The 27,242-nt window shown below is 40.2% G+C and overlaps 1 protein-coding gene across 2 annotated transcripts in view; it reads right to left on the minus strand.

The window, feature by feature from the left end:
- Positions 1-3,288: 3,288 nt before the first annotated feature.
- The window catches only part of cpne5a (copine Va), a 124,237-nt gene continuing 100,283 nt past the window's right edge, over positions 3,289-27,242 (minus strand). For both annotated transcript variants that reach the window (XM_077223514.1, XM_077223513.1), the window contains 7 exons: positions 25,220-25,266; positions 24,923-25,104; positions 23,880-24,007; positions 18,007-18,109; positions 7,451-7,508; positions 6,830-6,903; positions 3,289-6,219 (listed from right to left, as the gene is read on the minus strand). In XM_077223514.1, the coding sequence (XP_077079629.1) occupies positions 6,031-6,219; positions 6,830-6,903; positions 7,451-7,508; positions 18,007-18,109; positions 23,880-24,007; positions 24,923-25,104; positions 25,220-25,266 (781 nt within the window). In that variant the 3' untranslated portion in view covers positions 3,289-6,030. The remainder of the gene's footprint in view (positions 6,220-6,829; positions 6,904-7,450; positions 7,509-18,006; positions 18,110-23,879; positions 24,008-24,922; positions 25,105-25,219; positions 25,267-27,242) is intronic.

Genomic DNA, 27,242 nt, shown 5'->3' on the forward strand with positions numbered 1-27,242 from the left:
CCTCAAACAATAATGAGCTGACTGAGTCCGAAAGGCCCTTTTGGTCTTTTCAGCTAAAAAGAGAGAAAAGAAAATATCATTATATATAATATATCGGATTATTTAATGGAAAAATTACTGATTTACCTTACAAATATTTGTTGTTTCATTATTAGAAATTAAAAGCATAATAAGTGTAGTGATTAATATGCATTTACAACAAATATCACTTTAAAACTACCAATACTGAGGTAAAAGCACGGACAGTTTTGTGGTTACTGTCCTTTTACCACACCTATCACAGTAAAACTAAGATTACTGTGGTAAAAGCATGGTAAGTGTTGTGGTTACTGTGCATTTACAACAAATATCACATTAAAACTACAAATAATGTGGTAAAAGCATGGTAAGTGTTGTGGTTACTGTGCATTTACAACAAATATCACATTAAAACTACAAATAATGTGGTAAAAGCATGGTAAGTGTTGTGGTTAATATGCATTTACAAAAAATATCACATTAAAACTACAAATAATGTGGTAAAAGTGTGGTAAGTTTTGTGGTTACTGTCCTTTTACCACACATATCACAGTAAAACTAAGGCTACTGTGGTAAAACCAAGGTTAGTGTTGTTTTTACTGTGATTCTACTACAAATACCACTTTGGAACTAATTGTACTAACTTACTTTAAACCTAATATGAATATGATTAACTGATAGAAGGTCTAGGCCTGTAGCACGTCACGTGACAGATAGTGTTTAATCACCCTGTTTTGAATTAGAAAGCAATGAAACGCAAAGCCTCCGTGGAGATGACAGATAATGCAGTGACTGAACATGAGCTAATCTGATTCATTTCGACCATCAGAATATACATTATATAACGCATTATTAGTACAGTGTATTTTCGACTACTTACCAACATCTGGGACACATGAACTGATGCCAAATATCGCGATGTGTTCGGAAGGAGACTTCTTCAACGCGATTTCCTACTGATAAAATTCGCGTAGTCGTTTATACTTTTTTTTTTTTTAAATCAACAGCAAAACAGTCCAGCTTCCCTGGCAATAAGACCGAAATAATAACATTAAAATAAATACAAATATAAACATGATCAGATATCGTGAATAAATGCCGATTAAACTGCTTTCTCTGCTGCAGCACGCCTGGCAGAAAGAATCGTGCATTACATTACTAAAAAAATAAATAGGCTAAATAAAAATGCTGATATCACGAAAATAATGAAATAAACGTGTCAGTATCACGAACCAGTAGATTAAATGACGTGACCATATCACGAACTGCCGTGAGACTGGGCTGTGTGGCACCTCAAAAGCGTGGAAATAATTCCTAATTTATATTAAAATGAGTGTATAGGCCTACGGAGAAGTCTGAACATTACTCATATTATTGTTTTTATAAACTTTATTTAACCATCTGGAACGGAGAAAAAATGATACCACTTAGCGCCTCTAGTGGACTTTTCACTCGAAAAGTGCAGGGAAACGTACCTGGAGGTACGTATTTCAGGTTTTGCAAAAATGTAGGCAGAGTAACGTATTTCCCATGAGCCTGGGTTGCAAGGATGTCTCAATTTGGAGAGCATCAAGAGCATCAAGTGTATCATTCACATCATCCAATCATCCGCATACATTCCAATTCACACACAAACATATTTTTTATCTCAAAATAAACCGAGGACACCTTTCATTTGAGAAGCACCCACGAACTCTTGAGCTATAATCACTTTGATGAATCTGACACTGAATGATCTCATCTAATCAACCGGAGCGGCTATTGAATCAACAGTCATATGTTGATTCAATAGCCGCTCCGGTTGATTAACCCTTTCACTGAACTCACTGCAGGTTCCATGTCAATGTCTCTAAAAACACTTAGGCGACCATTACTTGCTGTGCCACCAAGACAGTAAAAAAATATTTTCACTCTTTACCTGTAACTCACAGTGATGCTTTTGTTCATGGTTGTCCGATTTTTTGATTTTGTCATAATACTTATGCAACGAAACTGAGGAATATAAAAAATATATATTTTACTCTAAAAAGTGTGTAATGAGTCCTAAAATGTATAATTGGGTGCTGGGTCCTATATGAAAATGTTTAGGGAACCCTGTATGAGCATAACTGACTATAGTTCATCTCTGCTTTATCACTGACATGTCATCTGTGTGGATTGTTATGGTGTATGTGTCTTTCCCAGATGGTTTCAGACATACTTTGGATCTGTTCTTCCAGAGAATATTGTCCAGATGTTTTTTTTTCTCTCTGGGAATCCGTTGCCAGTGAAAGCCATTGCTTTCGCTGGTTATTCAGAGCAATTTGCAAAATTAATTTGGCATTAGCACTCAAAATCGATATGGTGGTCTTTGAAGGGACCGTCGATCAATCTGTCAGAATTATAAGTCCCCATCTCCCCTGGTAACATTAAAAATAGCTTTTGATTTCAAAGAGGTCGACTTATTATAGAACAGCTGAAAGCCTAAAAACGCAGGACGGCAATTTAGAAAATGCATTTTTGTTTGAGGGAGAAAACAAATCAACTCCTTATCAGTGATGTATCTTGTCCTTCCTTCCTTCAATTCAGGTGATGCAGCTGATGTGTCAGAAGTGAATTTTATTAAATGCTGCAGGTGCTCTTGAGGAAGGAAACACAACAGCAGGCCCCAGGGAGGCCACTGATTGGACGGTGAGTTAGTTCCCTACTTTCCAGCTGTTTGGCAATGACGAAAAGACTGTGATTGAAGGACAAGTCTGAACAATACTTGTCACTTAGTTAAAATTCTACCAATCTCCTGACTTAGAGTTTGCTTCTCTATTTCCATCAGGAAGGCCCTCTGTCAGTCAATTTCAGCCTAAACAGAATTGACCACACACTAAATAGCAATAATTTAACAAGTAAACATAATGAACACAGGATAGATTAGAACTTCTGCAGTTAGTGCAGCAGGGGGAAGAAACTAAAGACATTTGTACAGTTACAGTATTTTTACCCTTTTAGGAGAGGAAATTCACCCATGTACACCATCTAAACACTGTGACCAGAGAGACTAGTGACTAATCGCTCAGAATGAATGTGACAAAACCCAGAGGAACTAAAGCGAATAGACTTATGTAAATGCACACCTGTCTCTGGAGGGCCCAGCCGTGGCATATAACATGAATTAATGAGAAAATCTCTCTGCCCTCCCATTAAAGGCTCCTTCGGTTTGTAATAGACTGTAAGAGTTCGTAACTGATGGATTATTCATAAAGAAGAAAGTCATGAATACAAAAAAAAAAAAAACTCTTTCCGATCTTCTCGAAAAACGTCATTGTTTTATTCTTTGTCATTTTTAAGGCAATCCATTACAAATTTCACACATCACGGGAATGACAACAGCAATGTTCTATGTTCTGTTTGGAAATAGCTCAACATGCATATCCACTGATATAAAGAGAGGTAAAGAAGAAGAGAAAAAGAGAAAAGGAAAAGGAATCCAGCAAGAACGAGATGCTTCATGCTCTGTATTCCGGTTATGAGACTTAAAAGAAGAGCAACAGGCCAGTTTGTCACTGAACCCATCGGCCATTTTGGCACAATCATGCAAATCTCACAGAGGGAATGTGAGCACTGAACAAGGGCCACATCTTTAGTACACAATTTACACTTTTTCATACTATTATACCTCTTTGTAATAATTTTGAGAGCTACTTCACTATGACTTACTGGATTTATTATAGTGGGATAAAAAAAATTAGTATTTGCTAAATTTACACCATGCCATAAAATTAACCCATTAACATTCTCTGGATAGTGATATACATTTCAGGAAGCCTGTAATTTGTTTTCAGATTTACAAGCCACCTAGCAGCAATGCGTTAATGAATATATTAAATAGGATTTTTTTTTAAAAGTTACATTTATGCTAGTAGAAATTACAAGTTTAGATCTAGAACTCAGAATTATTAGAAAGCCCCTTTGGCGGGGACAAACAAACAAACAAAAAAAACCTTTAAAACACCAAATAATAATAAAAAAAAACAATATCCAGTGAATAAGTATATAAGTATAATAAATCAATATACCTGTTGACACTCTCAAAAAAAACCTTTCAAAGGTGTGCTAGCAATAACTCATGGTAAAAGAGAGGCGCATTTAAACACATTGTCTTGAACTGAATCACCTGGGAGCAGATTTACCGAATGTAACATTCTCTGCAAAAGAAAAGTGTTGTTCTTGTTGTAGAAGTGGGTTAAAAGGAGGATTTCTCATTTTGTAAACATCTGTGCTCACTCATAAATTTTTAGTTTCAGGACCAATGGTGACTTTTAAAAAAAATGCAATTCAACTTCACAGTTCATAATCTACAGTGCATGTAAAATTGAAATATATTAACAGGTGCTTGCTCTAAAGCCAAAACATTGTTATAGCTTGGGACAAACAAGAAAAAATATGCCAAGATTTACTCGACAAGAAGAAAATGTATCAAAACTGTGAGTAAGAGCAAGTATAAACAGCCCTGCTGTCCAATAAAGAAAAACAGTCCGTATTTACTGATACATACATAGTCTGATCATTTTTAGGTTTTAAAATGGACCTCTGACAAAAGAGGCTGTATACTATGTATGTTTTTTGTGTGTGTTTCTAATGCTAAATGTTTTAAGTTTTTTATGGTAGTAAAATTAAAAAGAAAATCAACATGAGCTACTTTGTAAAAATATATAAAATACTGTTTCTAATTTATGCATGCTATCAACCATTAATGTAAACTTACTGTTTGTAAGGCAAGTTTATCAATTTTACTGTTCGATGTTTATCAAATTACTATGCCAATGCTATAAATCATCCAAGGCTAGAACATGTAAACAAAATGGCATTATTTGTTTGCACTGCGAGAAAAGCAACTTCAGCTGCATGCAAAGTGTTTTTTTTTTTATCTTTTGAAAACTCCAGGGTGAATCCCAGAAATGAAAGGGCAAAGGTTTAGTGTGGCTGGATGCGGGCAGACAGAAACACAGCAGATGTTGCCTCATCTCCAATCATCTTTAGCAGCGAGCGGCGAGGCATCTCTCATGTTCCCCCCTGATGGGTCGTGCTGCTGTACAATATCAAGATATACTGGCTCCAGAGCAAAAAAGGAATTGGAGTGGCAAATTAAAAAGGACAGTAAATCTGGCGTTCTTGAGAGCTGATCATTTACGGGGTGAGTAAATCTCTGACTTCTCTCTGATTCACATTTACAAATTGTACAGCATTAAGAAAATATTTGTGCTTTCTTTTACACTGGATTTTTCCTAACTGACTTGAAAGTATGTAAATACATTTATTACAGTGTCTTAATGCAATGTACAATAGTTTTTACCTGGATTTCATGCTTTAGAATAGAAAATATTGTTTATCATATAGCTCTAAAAAGCTATAAATGGGAAACTGCAATGGGAAATATTACTTTGTACTAAAAAGACTTTGCCTGTGGAAAAATAAAACCACAATTACACAAACTATCTACAAATTCTACAAACAAATCAATCTATTCCACTACATAGATTACCCATAAAGGGTATAATATTTCAAACAATCACTTATAATTTCACTATTTTTCTTGTTTACCACCTCTGGTGGATATCAATTATAAAGGAAGATTTTCCTAATATAACACAGTCCTCGAATTGCTGACGCACAAGCGTTTTTGTCGATTTTCAGATGTTAAATAAGTAGAAAATTGTATTGCTTGTGCAGATCTTCTCCATATATCCAGCACCAAAAATGATCCAAACTATTAATCTGTTCATAGCATTGACTAATTCATGAAGAAATTATGGGGGAAACAAACTCACAGACCAGTCAGAACCATCCTTTTCTGTTCAAAGGTCAGAACACAGATTTAGTTTTCAATTTCTCCAGTGTATGGGATCCAAAAATGGAGAATTGAAGCCATCCGCTCGTCTAGACGCCTTATACTGATTCAGTCGTATTGGCTTTGAATGAGATCCAAATTGGAGGTGACATAACAAGCATGGCTGTTTTCTTTCAGCATGCTGGGTAAACTCATATGGTGGGGGTTGGGCTGAGTCCAGGTGGGCTGTAGTCTGGTGGTGGCTGGTTGGGCTTGATGCCCCTTGACTTCATATATAAGATTAACTGCTCTGGAATCTCTGCCAGGACATCCTTGGCAAGTCGAGCCATACTCAAGACATGGTTTCCTGTCCGGTCCATATAGTCTCTGAATGGTACGAACTGCAGGCACAGACAAGGCTAAAAAGTTAGTTAGTTATAGGCGTTTATTTATTCCCTGTATCATTTTTATGTTTTTAAATTTCCATGTAAACAATGTAACAAAAACCTGGCTGTTTTACAAAAAAAAAAAATTATTGGTTGCGCACAGCTTGTTGTTTGTTATCTTGAGATTATTTTTTATGTGTGGTGTTGCAGTGTTGAATCTGAGATGCCTGTAAATGTAGGTCCAAAGTTATACCTTAAGAAACTTCCTCAAATAGATTATTGCATTATTAATCTACTTAATAATATAATTAAATTATTGCATTATTTTGACACTAGTTAGGCAATATATACACCACCTACCATCCAGCAGTGATCCACTTCCTGATTAAATCAATGTTTTTGAACAAATAAGTTAAGTGAATAATTTAGTGACTCAGTTCCTGAATTAATCAATGACTTTTTGAACGAAACTGAATTAATGTTTCAAATGTCTCACTCATAGACAACCACTAGTCGCCATAAAATAGTGTGTGTATTTGTGTGTAAAGAGTAAACACGCCCATATAAATTTATATACAAAAATAAATAAATAAACATACATATACAAATACATAAAGATATGTACCTGTACAATATCCCTCTCCGCCAGCTTTCCTCTGGAGGATATTCTTACATCGTCGCCATCCAGTTCTACCATGGCTAAAAAGTGAGATCATCATGTTATCTGCCCTCAAGCCAGTACAACTCAATCTTGAGCCTTTCCTCCCAGCATGACACCAACATTTACCTCTTTGCTGGAACATTATGAAAGGCTAAACACAAATACTAATAGCAGATGGTGGGACAGGCTAATTATATTGAACAGCTGTCAGATCTGTGAGTTGACATCTGCTTATCATGCCGAAACCCTAACCTTCCAAATTAGGTGACTTTTCATCCAGAAACTCTACTTTATGTGAGTGCAAACTGTGAAGTCGCATTCATGCCTTCAAGTTTTAAACCTCCATGTGGGAATGCTAATGTTAGCTTTCATTTAGTGGAGTTGATAGTTATGAGCAGAAAATGCTGAGTACAATACAAACAAGCAAGCAAAAAAAAGGTTTTGCAGTACATTTTCTTTTTATGTTTGCAGTACATACAAATATAATGAAAATAAGAGTAAATAAACAGAAAATAAAGATATAAAGATAAAACTAAGTAAGATAAAGACTGAACGTTTACAAAAGTGCGAGATTAGATTTCTTACCATCAAACTCAGCCTGGCCGACTCCAACAATAATGATAGACATAGGTAGTTTTGCCGCCTGAGAAGAAGAACACAGAGAAGATACATTCTACCTCATGATATATTTTACATGCCTTAATCACCTTAATCATCCCCTGTCTATTTGAACCCTGTGTTTCCTCAGTTTCTTTGTCCAATATTGTTGGTATTAAAGTGAATGTTCTATAGTGTCATGTTGTTTTGGGTTTTGTTTCATGTTTATATTTTCATGTCTTTAATTTTGTCTTAAGTCATGTTTTCTGTTTTTCATGATCTTCCCTTGCTTCTTGTGTTATCCTGCCATGTGATCCTCATGTGTCGTTCTCATTGGTTGGTCTAGGCATGTTCTATGTTCACAATGGTTCATTGTTTGATTATTCACAGGTGTTCCTTATTAGTAATTAGTCTCTTGTTGCCCCAATTCGCCTACTTATACTATGCCCTAAAATTGTGTACTGTTTTTTTTTTTGTGTGTAAAACAGAGGAACTCTCCTCATGTGTTTTCAATTTGTTTCAACAAAAGTTCACAATGCTGTTGCAGATTAAATAAAATGTGAACAACATAGAACTGCACTTTGGATTCTAACCCGAAAAAGTAGACCATCCGTGTATCTATGGAATACTCATTTCAACATAGGACAACGATTTGGGATACACTGATTCTAATTTACATTTGCATTTAGTATTCGAATACTATTTAGGACGGATACTATGCGAAATGGGACGCAGCATAAGTGTATATTTAGCCGTCATGTTTCCATTGTTCCCTGTCTAGCTTTGTTTACTGTAACCTCTGTGGGTGAGTTTTGGTTTATGTTCAAGTTGAAGTTTAGTTCAAGCCTGTCTATTTTGTATGTTGTTCATGTTTGGATAAATAAATTGCACATGGGTCCTACAGCGGACTTCCTTGCATATAGTTTATCTCCTGAGTGTTCTGTTTAGAGGTATTACCGACTATTTTGAATGAGAATCACAAAACAAAAACTAATTTAATTTGCTTTATGTAAAATACAATTTATTCTTTATTTTTTCTGTTTTGGGGGCCAAATTTTAACTGGATGTGTTTTTGTATGATTCACCCTTACAGGGTCGATACCGTAAAACAAGCTTTAGCTTAACGACAATAAAGTTCAAAACATTTTTATACATTTAACACACAGCTTGTGATGGAGATAACAATAGATTTTTTTTTATCAGTACATGTTGAGCCAATCAGGTTTGAAAGGACATTATCATTTTGACTGTGAGATGGTTTTAAAAAAATTGAAAGTGTGATTTTTTTTTTTCTTTTTTTTTTTCATACAGTGAGGTGAAAAGCTATGCATTATTCAGGCCCTCCTGGATCAAGATTCTCTCTCCTGTGCTAGCTTTCCCTGTTCCTTGTTATATGATGCCTGAATGACAGGTCAAATCCCATTTATCAGAGAAGTAAAGAGTGAGTCTATATTGAGAAAACTCAGAGGCAGCTTATGTGTGACAACGGATAACAAGAAAACCACAGGATATTCACAGAAACAAAACTCACTTTCTCCCTAAAGCGACTTCCCATTGGTTTGAAATGAAAAGTAATTTCAGTAATGTATTACGCATGATCACAGCAGAAACAGACTAAAATAAAGGAAATACATACAAGGGGGAAAACATGATTTATATTACATGTAATCTAAAGAGCTTATACTGAGATATACTGTATACCTTTAATATACAGTATCAAAAATATAATGAGAGAAATATTAAAGGGTCCTGAGGGTCTGGATTTTGAAAGTACTTTCCCAGAGGGCCTGTGAAAGCTTGTTGAGAGGAATGAATAATTTGTTGAATAAAGCTGGCTGGACACACAACCTCAGTCACGCTGATAAGTTTGTGGTCTGTAATGGAGTTAGAATTGGAATTTCACCGGAGGCCACACACTAAAACACATCACACAAGATGAAAAAGAGCCACACACACACATAGAGCACAAACAACCCCCGAACCGCGGGGCCCGGGGAGCTAATCAAACCAATGAGTGATTTAGATCATTAATTACTACGATTCAGAGATCAATTTCTTCAGTAACCCTCAAGCTTTATGTGGGAAACCAAATATGGAGTCAACAAATTATGAGAATATGAACAAATACTAAAATAGAATCGGCTGAATTTCAAACATAAATATAGAGGAAATCAATATAAATAAATTTAAAATAAATTATTTTGAAAATAATAATAAAGTTGTAGGCAATAATAAAAAATGTATAATGTAAATTACATTTAAAAAATGTAAAATTTATATTGACTTTCATGTATGTTTCTTTATTTCTGAAATACACTATGTATGTACTGTATGTATATATATACATTATATATATATATGGGTCAATGACGTGGCGTGTCAATTCCGGTGTCCAAAGCATATTAATGCACTTCATTAAATGACTCAACTTCCCCCTCTTTAATTACTCATGTGAGAATTCAATATAAATAATTAATCTTGAAGGAACTATTGAGCTCAAAAGTCCCAAAATGTCATTCCGGGTAACTGTCCCGGCTCAAAATCTGAATATAAAAATACGACAAAAATGTAAAAAAATATAAATAAAAGTATTTATAATCTACTTGGGCATATTGTATTGATGTTTTCAATGATACCTACAAATATAGTGATAATACTAAGTTCATTTACATTTTTATGACATAAAGACTTTTGTCTCCAAATTGTGATTTCTCTAATGTCATTCCTGGATAACAGACATAAATTACCATTTTGGACCATAATGCATTTTGGTATGTCAAGTGACATAATATTGTATCAAAAAGAAGACCCTGAATGAGCACCAGAACATGTGCAAATGTGAGTAAGCTTCTTTTAAAATGTTGATATTTTGACCTTTTCGGTCACTGGTGCACTTTGTAGCAATATCATGTGTCCTTTTGGATAACACTAATAAACATTTACAATGTTTTTATATTAAAAACTATCTATTTGATCTAAAAGATTACCTTATAGCGATAAAAGCTAAGTTGTAGTTTTCCATGGTGGTATTCCTTACTTTTGTTTCAAGTTTGAGTGTTGGAAAGAAAAATGATACTGAGGCTGGTTTTCATGGTAATCCTGAAAAATATTGCAGAATGTCCTTCCGTCTAACAATATGTCATTCCAGCTAACAATGACACAGGAAATTAATTTAACCCGTATTTGTGTGTTAGATTACACAATTCAGTTTTTTTGTTGAGTTAAGGATAAAACAAGTCTTATTTACTTTATTGGAAAACATTTTTAAACATTTCCTAGCTTTCTTTAAAATTTGGTTCTGAATTTTGATTTATCAGCAGCCAAAAATGACCCCATGTCTATATGAAATCCCAAATTGATTATATTAATTATTATTAAAATGTAGTTCTCTTTCGTTGTCACTCCGAGTTACGTCGGATGACGACGAATGGGGTTTCGCTTAGAACACCTATCGACTTCGAGTATTACAAAACGAGCCAATGGCAAAGAAATGCCATGGGTCTGCGGAATTTGCATAGCGTAACTCCGCCCCACCTCATGGGTATAAAACGAGAAAGCCGGCAACATGCAGATATGTTTTCGCTTCGAAGCCAAGAGTATTTCTTCACTCCACAGTCATCTCTGACTTCGCTCTATGAGACAAGCTTTTCTCTCCGGTGTTGGTGTGACGGCGATCTGCAGCGAGCTCACAGTGCCTGCTGATCTGTGCAGTGATCTGCCAGTGTGTGTGTGTGTCTCCCTGTGCGCTTTAACATCGCAGAGTTTTTTTCTCCTCTCATTAAAGAGCTCGCACGCGGCACGTCTTTTTAAAGACGGTCTCCCGTGCATTTCTGGTTGCAGCGGACTGGTATCGGACTCTGATGGGCACGAGCGCTGTCTAGTGTGTTTGGGCTTTGATCATGCTTGAACATCGCTCGTGGATGACTCATGTTCTCTCTGGGAACGTGATCAACGCGTCATATATAGTTCGAGACTCGGTGAACTCGCAAGAGTGAGAGTCCCCTCTTCCAACCCCTGATTTTCGGCTGGTGGCCAGGGTGACCTGAGGGTGTTGGTCTGGAACAAGGCGCCGACTCTGTGTCCGCGACCCCAGCCCCCCTCTTTAATGACGGTGCCCGCTAGCGAACTGATGATTCCACGAGTCTACCCTCGGGTGGCCCTTGTGTTTTCATTTGAAGCTACAGAGGATGATGCTGTGTCTGTAGCAGCATCACTAGGTGGGCTTGATTCTTCTGGAAATGACGACTCGTCACAGCTGCCACCCTCTGGTGTGCATACGGCTGTGCCTGAGTCTGATCCGGAGATGATGGCCATGCTTTCCCGGGACGATTGGTTTTTGGGTGAGGCCGCCGACCCGCGTCCACGGCAAACCCCAATATCTTTCCTCCCGGACGTGCATGATGAGATCACGGGTCCGCTCGTTGGTCTCATCTGCCTTTCCTCCCCTCAGGGGCCGCTGCCCATGGGTACACTGAGGTGCTTCTGCCCAACAGTTCTCAACCGCCCATGAGCAGATTGAGGTTATTCTGCCCGACGGCCCCGCCGTCCGCTCAGATCCCTCAGTCTGCCCACCGCCGAAGGCGCCCTCCCACGGTTCCAACCTAGCCCGTTCACCCGGGCCTGGCTCTGGAAGACCGTAGGGGGGATGCCACAGCCCTCTCCAGCCCCGCCCCCCGCTAAACGCCGGGTTAAGCGGGCACTTTTGAGATGGGCTGCTCAGAGATGAGACTCAGTTCTTTCCAGGAGTTGGTAGCAGGGCCACTCCTTTCCCCGGTGGAGGGCTGGGGAAGAATCCTTATTCAGAAAGAGCTGACTCTCTCGTCTCTGAGCATAAAGAGTTCTCGGACGACACAGAACGCCGCCCACAAGCCGTGCTCTCCTCGTCACCCTCTGTCCCAGAGGCGGTTGACATGGCGTGCCGTCCACGGACCGCTTCACCCCTGTCCCCCTCTGTCGCCAGACCCCTGACAGAGCAGGCCCCCGTGGAACGCTGATCCTTCCCTGGCCTCCTCTGTCAGGGTGCGGTTATGACCTTGCCCCCACACCGGACCACTATGCCGTCCAAGTCTGGTGCGTTACGGCCAATCCTGGACCTAAGCATCTGAACCGCTCCCTTCACAGGCTGCCGTTCAAGATGCTCCTGGCCAAACGCATTTCTGGATGTGTGCGGCCACAGGATTGGTTTGCAGCGATCGACCTGAAGGACACCTACTTTTATGTCACCATTCTCATTCGACTCGGACCATACCTACGGTTTGCTGTCAGGGAGCGCGCATGTCAGGGCGCGCGCATGTCAGGGCGCGCACATATCAGTACGCTGTTCTCCCATTCGGGCTAGCCCTGTCTCCTCGCGCCTTCACAAGGTTGTTGAGGCAGCCCTTGTTCCTCCATGGGAACACGGGGTTCGCATCCTGAACTATCTCGGTGACTGGCTGTCCTAAGCTCACTCCTGAGACCAGGTTTGCGAATACAGGGACCCAGTGCTCCGGCACCTAGCTCATCTGGGCCTTCGGGTCAACTGGGAAAGGAGTAAACTTTGCCCCGTCCAGAGGAGCTCTTTCTCGGTATGGACTTGGTCGCCTTCTCCACTCAGCCATTGCTGACTTGCCTGAGACTATCAAGCGCAAGAGTGCGGTTCCACTGAAGTTTTTTCAGAGGCTCCTAGTGCATATTGCATCTGCAGCCGTGGTATGCCGCTCAGATTGCTTCATATGAGACAGATTCAGCTTTGGCCTCGCGACCGAGTCCCGAGGTGGGCATGGGAACAACTGCACCCTCCGAGTACCAGTTACTGCGACCTGCCGTCAGTACTCACCCCGTGGTCGAACCTCAGTTTTCTACGGGTCCGAGTGCCCCTGGAACGAGCCTCCTGGCATGTTGTTGTCTCAACAGATGCCTCCACGGGCTGGGGCGCCATGCGCAATGGACATGCTGTCACACTCTCATGTTGAGCAGAAATGCTCCTGAAAAATTCAGTGAGATTTATCACACCAGGTGTTGAGCAGAAATGCTCCTGAAGTTCAGTGAATTTCTTCACACTTAGGTGTTGAGCAAGGTTGCTCCTGAAGCTCAGTGATTCTCGCATGTAGTGTTGAGCAGTATGGCATGTCTATTGCCTCGAGTTGCTGGCAGTACGCCTTGCCCTGCACCGCTTCCGGGCGTTTGCTCAGGGGTCAACACGTACTAGTCTGATCAGACAATACTGCCACAGTAGCGTACATCAACCGTCAAGGTGGTCTACGCTTGCCCCGTATGTCGCAACTCGGCCGCCACCTCCTCTTATGGAGTCAGAAGCATCTGAGGTCGCTTCGAGCCATTTTCATTCCCGGAGTCCCGGAGCTCTCACGGCTTCAGCCCCTCCCTGGAGAATGGCGACTCCATCCCCAGTCGGTTCAGCTGATTTGGGACCAGTTCGGGGACGCACAGATAGACCTTTGCAATCAGTGGAGCTTAAGTTCCTGTCTATGAAGACAGCGCTCCTGGTTGCATTGGCCTCCATCAAGAGGGTAGGGGACCTGCACGCATTCTCCATTGACGAAGCGTGCCTGGAATTCGGGCCGGCTTACTCTCACGTGATCCTGAGACCCTGGCTCGGATATGTGCCCAAGGTTCCTACCACTCCCTTCCGGGACCTGGTGGTGAACCTGCAAGCGCTGCCCCTGGAGGAGGCAGACCCAGCCTTGGCACTGCTCTGTCCAGTACGCGCTCTCCGCGCCTATGTAGACAGGACGCAGTGTTTCAGGACCTCAGACCAGCTCTTTGTCTGTTATGGTGGGAAGCTGAAGGGAAAGGCTCCCTCCAAGCAAAGGTTGTCTCACTGGATAGTGGACGCCATTGCATTGGCATACCAGCAGCAAGGTCGACCGTGCCCCCTTGGTGTGACTCCCCACTCCACCCGGAGTGTGGCGTCCTCTTGGGCTCTAGCGCATGTCGCCTCGCTAACAGACATCTGCAGAGCTGCAGGCTGGGCGACACCTAACACATTCGCCAGATTCTACAATCTCCGAATGGAGTCCTCTCATGTACTCGCTTCAACCAGCTAGTACTGGACCCGCTCAGGTGTCTTCGCTTGCTCGCCATTCCACTCCACGGACCAGATACGTGCGATTTCTCCTCAGGTGAGCTTCTCCGAAAGCCCTGAGTTCCTCCAGCACTCCTGACGTCAGCGCCAGTGTCTATTGCCTGCGCGTCGGCTAGGTGTCTCCCGTGTGCATGGTCCCTCCTCTGAGCGACCCCCACATGTGCATTTCCACTGTAAGCCTCTCTGAGCATGTGTCTTTCCCTTGGCAAGCCACCTTGCCACCCCTGGGCATGAAATATTCCACCTGCGGCTGGACACCCCAGTGTTCTCCATATGCTTCCCTCCGGGTCATATGTGTATTCTTCCTCCTTTTATACCCACGAGGTGGGGCGGAGTTACGCTATGCAAATTCCGCAGACCCATGGCATTTCTTTGCCATTGGCTCATTTTGTAATACTCGAAGTCGATAGGTGTTCTAAGCGAAACCCCATTCGTCGTCATCCGACGTAACGTCTCGCTCCGTTCGAACGAGGCTTACATACGTAACCGAGACGTTTTCCGAGCACTAATTGTTTGTTGAGGTCCAATTATGGATATCAGTACATTTTGTATATGCCAACAATGGTAGCGATGTAATTAATTTAAAAATTCATTATGTTACCCAGGAATGAAATTTTCATGGGGAAAAAGATATGAAAGATACATTCTTGAAATGTGTACACGTAATTGCATTACATACACAAAACTCTAATAAGTATATAAAGGCCCAAAAATAGAATTTTTTGTCAGTTTTAATTTTTTTTCAAATTTTAAATCCTTATCCGTCATTCACCCATATATACTATATATATATATATATATATATATATATATATATATATATATATATATATGTATATGTATGAAGACCTCCGAAGCAAAAGCCTCAAAAATTAGATAATAATATTGAGTGAATGCTCTCCGCACATATGCAAAGGCACAACACGTCAAATCTTGAAGCGTGGACAATAGAAGATTGGAAAAATGTTGCCTGGTCTGATGAGTCTCGATTTTCTGCTGCGACATTCAGGTGGTAGGATTAGAATTTGAAATAAACAACATGACAGAATGGTTCAATCCTGCCTTGTATCAACCGTTCAGGCTGCTGGTGGTGGGGTAATGGTGTGAAGGATATTTTCTTACACACTTTGAGTATCTTGAAACTAATTGAGCATGTTTAAATGCCACAGCCAACCTGAGTATTATTGCCTGACCATGTCCATCCCTTTATGTCCACAGTGTACCCATCTTCTGATGGCTGCTTCCATCAGGATAACACGTCATGTCACAAACCTCAAATCATATCAAACTGGTTTCTTGAATTTGACAAAGAGTTAACTATACTAGCCTCCACAGTCACCAGATCTCAATACTACTGAGCACCTTTGGGATGTGCTGGAATGTGCAGCATCTGCAGCAACTGCGTGATGCTATCATGTCAATATAAAACAATGTTTTCAGCACCTTATTGAATCTATGCCACGAAGAATTAAGGCGGATCTGAAGGCAACATAGGGTCCAACCCAGCACTAGCAAGGTGTACCTAATAAAGTGGCCAGTGAGTGTATAAAGTGAGTGTATATATTGTACAAACATACATACAGTACATACATGCATACATACATACAAACAACCAAAAAACATAAAAAAATACAGCCAATAATTATTTGATCCACTTGTGATGTTGTGATGGGGATGGTATTGGTTCCAGGCTGTTTTTTGTCTACCAGTCCATCCCTGTCTGTATGCATTGTGCAGCCAGCACACTGAGTGCTTGGTGCCAATGGGCAAGGATTATAAAAACATATTTATGGGGTTGGAAGTAGGTCAGCATTCCCGGAAATGCTCACGGGGGACAGAGGCAGTCATGAGATGAAATAAATATAGCTTGGAAGATGAGTCTAAACAAACACATTTCACACACACACTTCATGTATTCACTGCTCTGTTTCCTGTAGGTCTTTCCTTCAAGCATCTCTCTCGCAATCTTTCTCATTCACTTGTTTACTTTCCCTCTCCTTCTTGTTTCTCCCTGTTTTCTTTCCTTTTTTTTTACCAAATAACTTTCTCAGCCTTGAAATAAGTGCGGATTACTGTGAATTATGTGAGGTGACACATTTACAGCTAGCCTATAATAAACTCTGTGAATTACAGTGTTTTCTTGTCTGCTTAGCCACATACCCTGTTGTATGGCTTCAGTGTATTCTTAGATTTTCAGTGGATGCTAGAACACGCTCACATCTGCTGGTATCGGTGAGGATAAAACTTCTTTGGAGTCAATTAACATATTTATTCAATATAAAAAACAACATTCTTACACATATACTGTCTCTTTAAGTTTATTTTTCAATTTGTTCTTTATTTCAATTGACAAAATGTTTTATGTTTTTTCAAAACAGTTTAATTGTGTTAAACTTAAAATAAACTATGCTAAGTGGGATGACTTTTTATTTACATTTATTTGTTCTTTATTTTAAGGATGTTTAAACAAATCTAAAGAAATTAAAAGACAGAAATACTAATTAACACTTATTTTTACAGTTTAGCAAAGGTGCATGTGTGTATAAAATTGTTTATTATTGTGTTTTTTTTTAACTCCAAAGCAACCATTTAGTAGATGGAAATTAACCTACATCATTTTAGTTTCTCTCAGAAAATAGATAAAAAGAGATCTAAGCTAAACCATAATTTAAACATATTTTAACCTTGCTTTATCAAGTAAATTATTTATTTAAAGGATGTTTAGCTATTTTTACTTAAAAACAAGACAAATAATGATTATGAAAATGATTCCAGAAAAAATTCCAGAGAACCAGCGAGCATATCTGTCTTTTCTTGTTCAAAAATCTAAATTAGTGACAGAAAGTGACCACTCAGTTTACTGAATCACCCTACATTTCACTTCAGCTACTCTCAGAATATATAAGAGGCCAAATTGTAAGTGCAGAGAATCACAGAGCGAGAGAGTGCATATGAGAAATACTTCAAAGTGCTCATTTTAATCTAATCATTTAAAAAAAAGAATAACATAAAAGAGCACAAAAGTGGAATTCTCACAGCAGACTTCAATAAAAAAATCACTTGAGGCATAGAAATGAATAACGCACATGCATTGTTCGGTCATTTGGTGTGAACCCAAAACAGTCAGTGCAGAAATTTTACCGTGTGACTGGAGATCCAAAGCATCAAGGGAAGAGGGTGAAGAGACAGAGCAGCAGGCAAGATCTTAAAAGGAAGGTGTGGCTGTTCTAATAATGTGACTAAACAGTCGCAAATTCCCTTTAAATCCAGTCTGCTGGGTAACTATAGCAACGGTGACAGACGAATCCCATTAGATGTGAAGGGGACCTCCGGAAGACCCAAAACACACCTTAACTCTTCATAGGCTTTTAGGGCTCTTGTGATGCAATTTTTTTTACCAGTGTGGTGATATAAACAGTTTACGAAGACAGAAAGAGAGAGAGTGAGGTCATAGATGACTTACATTGACAATGGCCTCTTTAGTCTGAGCCATATCTGATATCACACCGTCTGTGATGATGAGAAGTACAAAGTACTGCGAGCCATCTTGAACCGCTGCGCCATACCTGTGTGAGCAGACACACGCACACACACACACACACACACACACACACACACACACACACACACACACACACACACACACACACACACACACACACACACACACACACACACACACACACACACACACACACACACAAACAATCACCTTTTCATATTAACAGACATATTAGTAAAAATCCAAATCACCCAAATGAACCATTAGCCAAACATGAAAATTTCTTCATGCTGGTTCAGTTGACTGACTGTGTTTTAGCATCCCAGATGAATAATGAAAGAATGATCATCCTCATTAAACACTTAGTATTCAGTGCTGAACCTCATGCATATATATATTTGCTAAGGGATGTCCCTGTGCTACTGACATAGCTCTTCTGCCTTCATCAAAATCCCATAATGCTCTTTGTGATGCAAAACACTTTTCAGAAGCTGTGACAGAAGATCTGGCCTCTCGGAGTTCCCCACTCGGTCACATCAACAAGAAACCAACATTTGGCGGTTGTTAAATCATCAAGGCATGTTGAATTAGACAAGGGATAGGCAACGTCGGTCCTGGAGTGCCGCTGTCAGAGTTTAGCTCCAACCCTGATCCAAAAAAAAACTAGTAATCCTGAACAGAGATGGTCTTATTATTGGGAGATACGAGGGGCCGTGGCTCTAATATTGGAGAAAGAGTAACGGCTAACTTGGATAACGTGTGCCTTGATAATCAATCACATCACAGCCTTGATGTCATTGAATTTCGTTCAGAGTTGTATGACAGTCAATCACTGTTCGCGGATACCACAGAAATCATAGCTGTCAAGTCTGTGACTTCTCTTATAAAACAGCATTCTTTTCGGTGTAATCTATAAAAATAGATACATCCAAGGTAGGCTGGAATCGTGTTACGTGGAAGTGTGTTGGTCTTGTGATGTTGGGGAAAACAGTGTATTGGTTTAGTTTTCCTTGGTGTGCTTCTTTCTCTCTAGTTTTTCTCTCACAGTAATGACTCACAGGTGGAGCTGCTAACGAGTGACCTGATTGGTGATGGGGAGTGCTTGGCGCTGCATTTAAGTCTCCTGGATCATGGATCTACAGCTCCTCGCTCTCATGGCTTCCTTGATGAAGAGATGTGTTACCGTGATCTACTAGTACATGTTAAAGACGTTTGATGTGAACCACAACCTTATGTTAAGTTGTGATTGATTATGTTAAACCCTTTTGGAGCATGGTAGGGAGGTGGGTGCCTCTTTTATTTATTATTTGGTTTTCTCCTGTTTTTGATAAGTAGGGAGGGAAGTTTTTGTATCTTTTGATTGTTATCTGATTTCCAGGTTAGTATCCTTAAATTAGTTAGTTTTGTTTTGTTATTTGTTTTGGCTTTTCCCCCTCCTGAACTTTGTGGCTCTTTAGCTACTTATGTTAATAAATATACTTTTTGCACTTTAAGACTGTTCCGTTGTTTCTGAAGCCTTGGGAGTGAGAGCGGGGACTCCAGGGGTCTTGTTGATCAGATCCCTGTTAATTATTACGGGTAGTTTTGTTCTCTTTGAGTAGAGTTAATATTTAATTCGTAACAATAGGCTGTCGATTAATTAAATAAGATATTTTCTTCACAAAAGTGGTTTATTCAGCATGGTGAAGCCTCCCCTCCATTGACATCCATTTAAAAAAGGACTCTTATCTCTTGTCTGTCCAGCAGCATTAAGAGGCGTTACGCTTTTTTCAGCTAAGGTTGCAGGCTTGCCTTTAAGTGGTTACTGTATGTCCTGAAGACATTGATGGGCTTGTTCAGATGTGTTTGATTGGAGATGGAGCTAAACTCTGCCGGACAGCAGCACTCCAGGACAGACGTCGCCCGTCCCTGATTTAGACAATAAGTACAATCAGCTACAGTATTCACGAGTATAGAATTCTGTGTTTGTCTCTGATTACAAAACAAAAAGGCCAAGTGTGACTTTTTTCTTTTACAGTTTTTTACAGTCGCTAGGACACATTTCACAATACTTAGGTCACTTTTTAAAAACTCTTCACACAGTTCTCCAAACCAACTTTCAGCTCGGCACAGCAGTTCATTTCATTTTCAAAATGCACTAAAACTACTATATCACTTCATACATAGCAACATCGCAAATTGCTGTCATATTCAGTTTTGTATTATGTTATTGTTTTGAACATAAGTTTAACAGTTTTGAAAACAGTATGTATGCATGTTCAAATTGGCCTGTAAGTACACAGAGTTTTGGTGGTTGTGTCGAAGTGAGAAAACAATTAATGTAATTTGAAAGATGTAGTCATTGAATGCATTTTGTGCCAAATCAATGATAAATGATCCACAGTTTAGCCCACATATACTTCTGTTGTGCTCACTGTGTGAAGAGTTTTGAAAAAGTGACCTAAGTATTGAGAAATATGTCCTAGCGACTGTAAAAAAACTGTAATTGCTACTGAAGTAATAGTTACTTTTTCCTAATAGTTGCAATTTTTTTTCATAATACTCGCTTTTATATCAATTGCGACTTTGTTTCTCATAAATGTGACTTCACGTCTTACAATAGTGACTTTTTCCTCACACCTGGGACTTTTTTTTCTCAATTGCAACTTTGTATTTTCCAATTGTGACTTTCTCATAACTGTAACTTTATCTCTCACAATCGTGAAATTTTTTCTCATAATTTCAACATATCTCAAAAGTGCGATTTTGTTTCTCAAAATTATATATTATATATCTCTCTGTTGTGACTTTCTCACAGTTGCAACATCTCACAACTGCGACTTTTTTTTTTCTCAAAAATCTAACTTTATATCCCACAATTGTGACAATTTCTTACAGTTGCGATTTTATTTCTCATAATTTTGACTGTCACAATATGGTTTTATGGTTAAGGCGAGACACTACAGGTGAATAGGATAATTTTTTTAGCTAGCAAATATCACCATGAAACTTTCCCAGCTGATTACCTACATTGCGATGAGAAAAAAATGTATTACAAGTTTTCTGTAATTTAATGTTTAAATATGCAAATTAGGCATTATGTAATTAAATATGTGCTAATTTGCATATATAAAAAAAACGAAATCTGAGTATTTAATAAAGCCAGGTTCAAAATTATTTTTTCATTGTGTTCACATATTAGATGGGAAAATATTACAGAGGGATTTATGGATATCTACTTTTGTTATCTTGTAAATCAGAATATACTGCCAATATATATTGTGTGGTGTGTGTGATGACAGGGTGCAGATCGCGGAATAGAGGGATGATTTATAACGACAACTTTTGATGGATTTATGAGAAATCTACAGTCGCATACAGACAAAGTGTAGTAAAATAAAGACCTAAATGTGTATTTCTGACTTTTTTCACCACAAGTCTGAAAGAAGACATGGTATTGAAGACAAATATCCCAAAATCTCAAAACTGACCAGTGAAACAAAAAACGATGTTTTTGCCTGTCGTGTCTCGCCTTAATATGGTTCTCATTTTAATCTTTATCTCACAATTGTTTTTAATTTTTTAGAGAGGTGAAAACGTCTCGGTTATGTATGGTAACCCTCATTCCTTGAGTAGGGAATGGAGACGTCCCGTCGGAGGAGTTTCCAACGAATTGGGATCACGCTAGGGAGACCAATTGCCTTCTAGTGAACTACAACGAGCCAATGAATATTGGCATGCAAGATTTGCATTCCGGGCGCCGCGTGCCAGTGCGGGTATAAAGCGGAAGCAAGCGTACACACATTTGCTTTTCGCTGAGGAGCCAGATGGTGTCCAGTCCTCCGCGAAGGTACAGCAGCATGGCGACGGGGCGAGACGTATCCGTTCCCTACTCAGGGAGGGTTACGAGGGTTACCATATGTAACCAAGACGTTCCCTTTCCTGGGAACTCCTACGTCTCGTTGGAGGAGTTTCCAACGAATTGGGATCCCTAATAAAACGCCATGGTGCTAGCCCCTTCCAGCGCCCAGCTTAGCTTCCCGCCGGAGCAGTTTCTTGTCGTCTTTGGCGGGAGCTAGCTAGGAAGAATAACACTGCTGTTCTGCAAGACCCTCTCAGTGGATATGGATAACGCTGGGAAAGCGTGCCGGAACTGTAGGAGGGAACGCTGCGGAAGGACGAGGGTAGCTAGATCGTGGAAGAAATGGGTCCCCGAAGGGACCACTGAAGGCCACCCAGTCTACAAACAACTTATACGAGAGGTAATAGACCTGGCGCCGGGTGATCCGCCTCGCCTGGAGCTGAGGGGGTGATGGAGGAACTCACGAGGTTAGCCGTATGTTGGGGAACCAACGGAGTAAGAAGACGCACGTATCCGGCCGAGAGGCGGGAATGGCGTAGCAAGCTGACATAACCTAATTCCTTGCGTTACTGGCCGTAGCGAGTACACGGGAGGAAACAGGTTCAACAAGGAGGCTATAGAATCTAGCGAACATGTTAGGTGTCGCCCAGTCCGCAGCTCTACAGATGTCTGTCAGCGAGGCGCCTTGCTCCAAAGCCCAGGAGGAGGCAACACTCCTAGTAGAGTGTGCCCTCAACCTAGGTGGGCAAGGCACGTCCTGGGAAGCATAAGCCCGGACGATAGCATCCACTAGCCAGTGTGCTAACCTCTGCTTGGAGACAGCCTTCTCCTTCTGCTAGCCTCCGTAACAGACAAAGAGCTGATCTGAGGTCCTAAAGCTTTACGTTCTGTCCACGTAACAACACAGGGCGCGGACGGGACAGAGAAAAGCGAGGGCTGGGTCTGCCTCCTCCGGGGGCAGTGCTTGCAGGTTCACTACCTGATCTACAAATGGAGTAGGGGGGAACTTGCGGGGGTCTTGCACCCGGCAGAACATTCCTCACTGTAACCCTCAGACCACCAATGGGATTAACCGAAGTAGCCTTCTTCTGAAGTGAAACAGAAGAAGAACTAGATCGGGGAATCCCCAAAGGGACTCCCCCTCGTTTGAGGGTTTGCAGTCTTGATCTAAGCATCGCAACGGTCATGTTCCCGCAGTGAGAACATGACTTGTTCACGAACGCTGCCTCAGCGTTCGCGAGGCCCAAGCACAAGAGACAGCGATCATCACCATTAACCGGCAGCAAATATTGACCGCACCCAGAAACACACGGGTGAAACGTCATCCTGAAAAGGACGCAATCTCCACCCGTGTTGCTCTTTCAGCAGAAACGCTCTCTTATTGTGCTGAAGCACACAGCACCAACACGGCAACACAGCGGGGAAACTGCAAGCCCGCTGTGTGCAATCAACCGATTACCAGCTGTGACAACAGCTCTTTGAAAAAAAGCAGATTCGTTGAGCTTGAAGATACACTACTTCTAACACTCATTCACTCAGAGGACACAACCAGTCGGCTCCGAAGCAAAAAGCAAATGTGTGTGCGCTTGCTTCCACTTTATACCCGCACTGGCAGGCGGCGCGTGGAATGCAAATCTTGCATGCTAATATTCATTAGCTCGTTTTAGTTCACTCAAAGGCATTTGGTCTCTCTAGCGTGATCCCAATTCGTTGGAAACCGACGAGACGTAGGAGTTCCCACGAAAGGGAACTAGCTTTAATACATCAGCACCTGGGTCAGCCTGAAAATCTGTTAAGTTTTATGGAGTCCTGTAGTTCTTTAAAATAGACTTTTAAATAAAGTATGTCACAATAAATTACAATCAATACAACCATTTTCTATTCATTTGAATCCAGGAATCTGTTTCACTGCTGTTTCTTTCTATTGGTTTACACGGGATGAGTTTTCAACTGTTCCAGCACAATCCTTTGAGCGTTGTTGCATTTTTCTCACCTCGCTACGTGGTTGATAACAGGAGCAAAATTGGTGGGGCCGTAAAGCTGGACAGTCTTCAGACTTTGGTGGTAAGCCTCCAAGATGCCCTCCATTCCGTTACAGTATGGGTTATCTACATTACCATTCTTCAAAAAGAACATCAGAGGTCAATCAACAACTATGCCTCTACTGTCAAGGTCAAATCAGTAGATTAGATTTATCATAATATACATTTCTCAAGATATCTGCAGTTCTTCATTTGAATAAGAAACTTTACAATATAAAGTACTTGATGCTTATAAGGGCGTCTAGACACTTTAATTTGCATTGCATCAAGTGATTTCAACTGTGAATCCATTGAAACCGCAAGGGTTTGCAAATGTGTAATTCAACCAAAACTGTTTTTTAACGTTCTTTCTGCATCCTCGCAACCCATCTTACACATTCATATTCTTCAAATGCACCATCAAAACTTTCTCTAGTGTATCACCCTTAGGGATCTTAGTATCTGCTCAGTATTTTATGATTCATTTCATTAGATAATTATTCATGCTCTAATGACAGTGATATTAAAAAAATCTGGGAGTGAAGCAGCAAGAAAGAAAATGAACAGTCATGATCCCAAGTTCCAGCTCAAGGAAAGAGAGATAGGAAGTAGGAGTAGCCGATGAAGACGGGAAAAAAGAAAGAGTGAGCAAAAACTAATTAAGAGACTCAAAATGCTCGACGAAATGAGGGTTTGGCACACACACATCATGAATGCCTGGGTAACGTTAATGAGCAGGAGTGTCAAGAGCGCCTTATTTACACATTACACATAGATGAAACCAAGCATTACTAATTACAATATCATCAACATATGTGCAAACAACTAAATAAATACCTCAAAACAACCATACACAACCTCACACATAAAATTTCACCCACATGATAAAGCCACATTATTCAGAGTGTCTAAAATAAAACTCGGCATGTATTTAGGACTCGAGCAGAAAAATCCTCTGGATATGTGCCAGCTAGCTGTGAAATCCACATAATCTATCATATCTAGGAACAGGTACCAGGGGAAATTCATGGGAAACCCGGCCATCAGGAGGAAGTTTGGCTCCAAAGCCCAATGCAGGAAACATCTTATCGCTGTCATAGTCTTGAATGATCTCGCCCACGGCCTTCAACGCCATGGCGTACGCGTTCATCTGATAGGGGTTCATGTAGTGCAGGGAGGTAGACTGTGAAGGGTTCCCTAGAGTTTAAAGAGAGATGGATCATGAATAAAGGCCAAATCCGATTCAGATATGTTAGCCAACAGCATGGTGAACAAACTCAAAACAAGAAACAATCATCACAGAGAAAATTACCATTGGAGGCAGTGAAATCAATGGCCACTGTGAAATGGATCTGAGTGCTAGAATGAGAGAAAGAGAGACGGTAAGAATATCAAATGAAAGCATTTAAATTGACATTACAGATGTGAGAGCCTGAAGCTGAAGCTCAACAAATGTGATGGATCCTGATTCACTCCAAGCCATGGCACATAACATTTCCTTCTTCAAAACACTCCAATGTTTCCACTCCTGCTGTTCGAGGGGTTGGTGCAATTACCATCTCCAGCCCTGCATTGTGCCGTCTCTCACCTGACAGGCAGACAGCCAACCTCCCGCTCACCAGCCAGACATTCCTCACAATCAACTCTGCCTGGTGGGCAGATCCAACATCTGTGTAATCCCACTTCTTTTTCTTCATTTTTTTAATTAGAGCAACAGTGAAACTGGTCTCAGAACAGCAGTCGACAAGCTTTCCACATACAAAACTGCCAAAAATCATGGATTCTCTCAAAACTCTGTATTGTCCTCTAGCCAGTTTCTCTGCAGGACAAGCATCTGTAATCCAGGATTTAGCTGGAGTTCCCACTGATTTCAATACAGAAACGGAAAGACTGATGTTCTGAGACCAGTTTCACTGTTGCTCTAACTAAAAAAATTGAAAATTTGAATTGAAGTATATATTTATTTTAATTATTATTATTTAATTTTTCAGTTTCAGAATTTTTGTTTATCCCAGGCTCAAGTTCAATTTTGGTTGACTATAGGGTAGTGCCGTTACAACATAAAAATGTCCCAGTCCTGTTTTCCCTTAACTTTCCTGTCAGTTTTCCACTATCATAAATCATAAAAACAAAATGGCATGTAAGCCATTAAAATAAAATAAATACAAAAATATAAATTAGCATAAATTAACATACATGCATAAATTTTGTCTTAGTAAAGCATTATTCTTTTTAAAGCTTCTTTAGTACAAAATATATTGTAACAATACTATTGTGAGAGTGCTATACAAAGAAAAAGAAAAAGAAAAATCTATTACAGAACAAATTTTAATACTGTTTACCTCTTGCATTAGATCATTTTATTCCCTATAAACTAACAGAGAGCACTGAGCCCACAGAAAACAAACGGCAAATCTGAACACCTGCACAATGGAAACGATTATACGATAGCAAGCAACTTTTTCTGCTGCTGATGGGAGTACAACACTTGCACAGATAACCTCTGAAGCACCGAAAAATATTATAATGACATCTAATATCTGAATCTCAAAGGCATTCCTCTTTCAGCATGAACTCTGCACGTGTCTGCTGTGCTCTCTGTGCAAATGAGAAATGAGCTCTGGACGCAAATATATTGTTGGAAAACATGGAGTATGAGGTCAGTGAATATTTATGAAACATTTCCAAACATACAAAGAAATCATCCTTTGATGCAAGCGGGTAAAAAGAAGAAACGAAATGGGGGGAAAACATTTTAAATGAAGGCCCTGATCAGCAGGCGGCGACTACAGCTGTCATTCATTGGCAATCCCTGCAGCGAGATGTTTTCTTAATAGCTGATTCATCAGTGATGATGGGTCATCGGAGAGTAATTATGAATTTTAAACATTCACTCTACATCCACAAACATGACGACATATATGTTAATGAGTGATTCTGGCCAAATCACATTCATAGGCAACACAAGGGTATTGTGTTTGTGCAAAGACCTTGGGTAAGCACCCCTAAAAATGCTTCCTTTTTATCAGCCCTTGCTTTTTTCCATTATTTAACTCAGCACAATATAAACAGGAAGGCAGGGGGAGCAGCACAATGGTGATTAACAAGCTCTGTGTATGCTCCTTTATCTTCATTTCTTTTTTTCTGTCCATCTCAAGTTTTATTGTGATTATCACTGATGTCTCCAGGCACAAAGTCTGGGATGGTGCATTAATCTGCATTATACCGGGAACCTCAATAGCTCCTGTGCTGGAGACGAGAAAACTCTGAGATATTTTGAACTGGAGCTTTCATATGAAGAACATTTATCTTAATGGTGGAATTCTGAATGTCAT

Source organism: Siphateles boraxobius, unplaced genomic scaffold (assembly GCF_051911475.1).
Source record: "Siphateles boraxobius isolate OS27281-9 unplaced genomic scaffold, OSU_SipBor_1 9, whole genome shotgun sequence".
Lineage (NCBI taxonomy): Eukaryota > Metazoa > Chordata > Actinopteri > Cypriniformes > Leuciscidae > Siphateles > Siphateles boraxobius.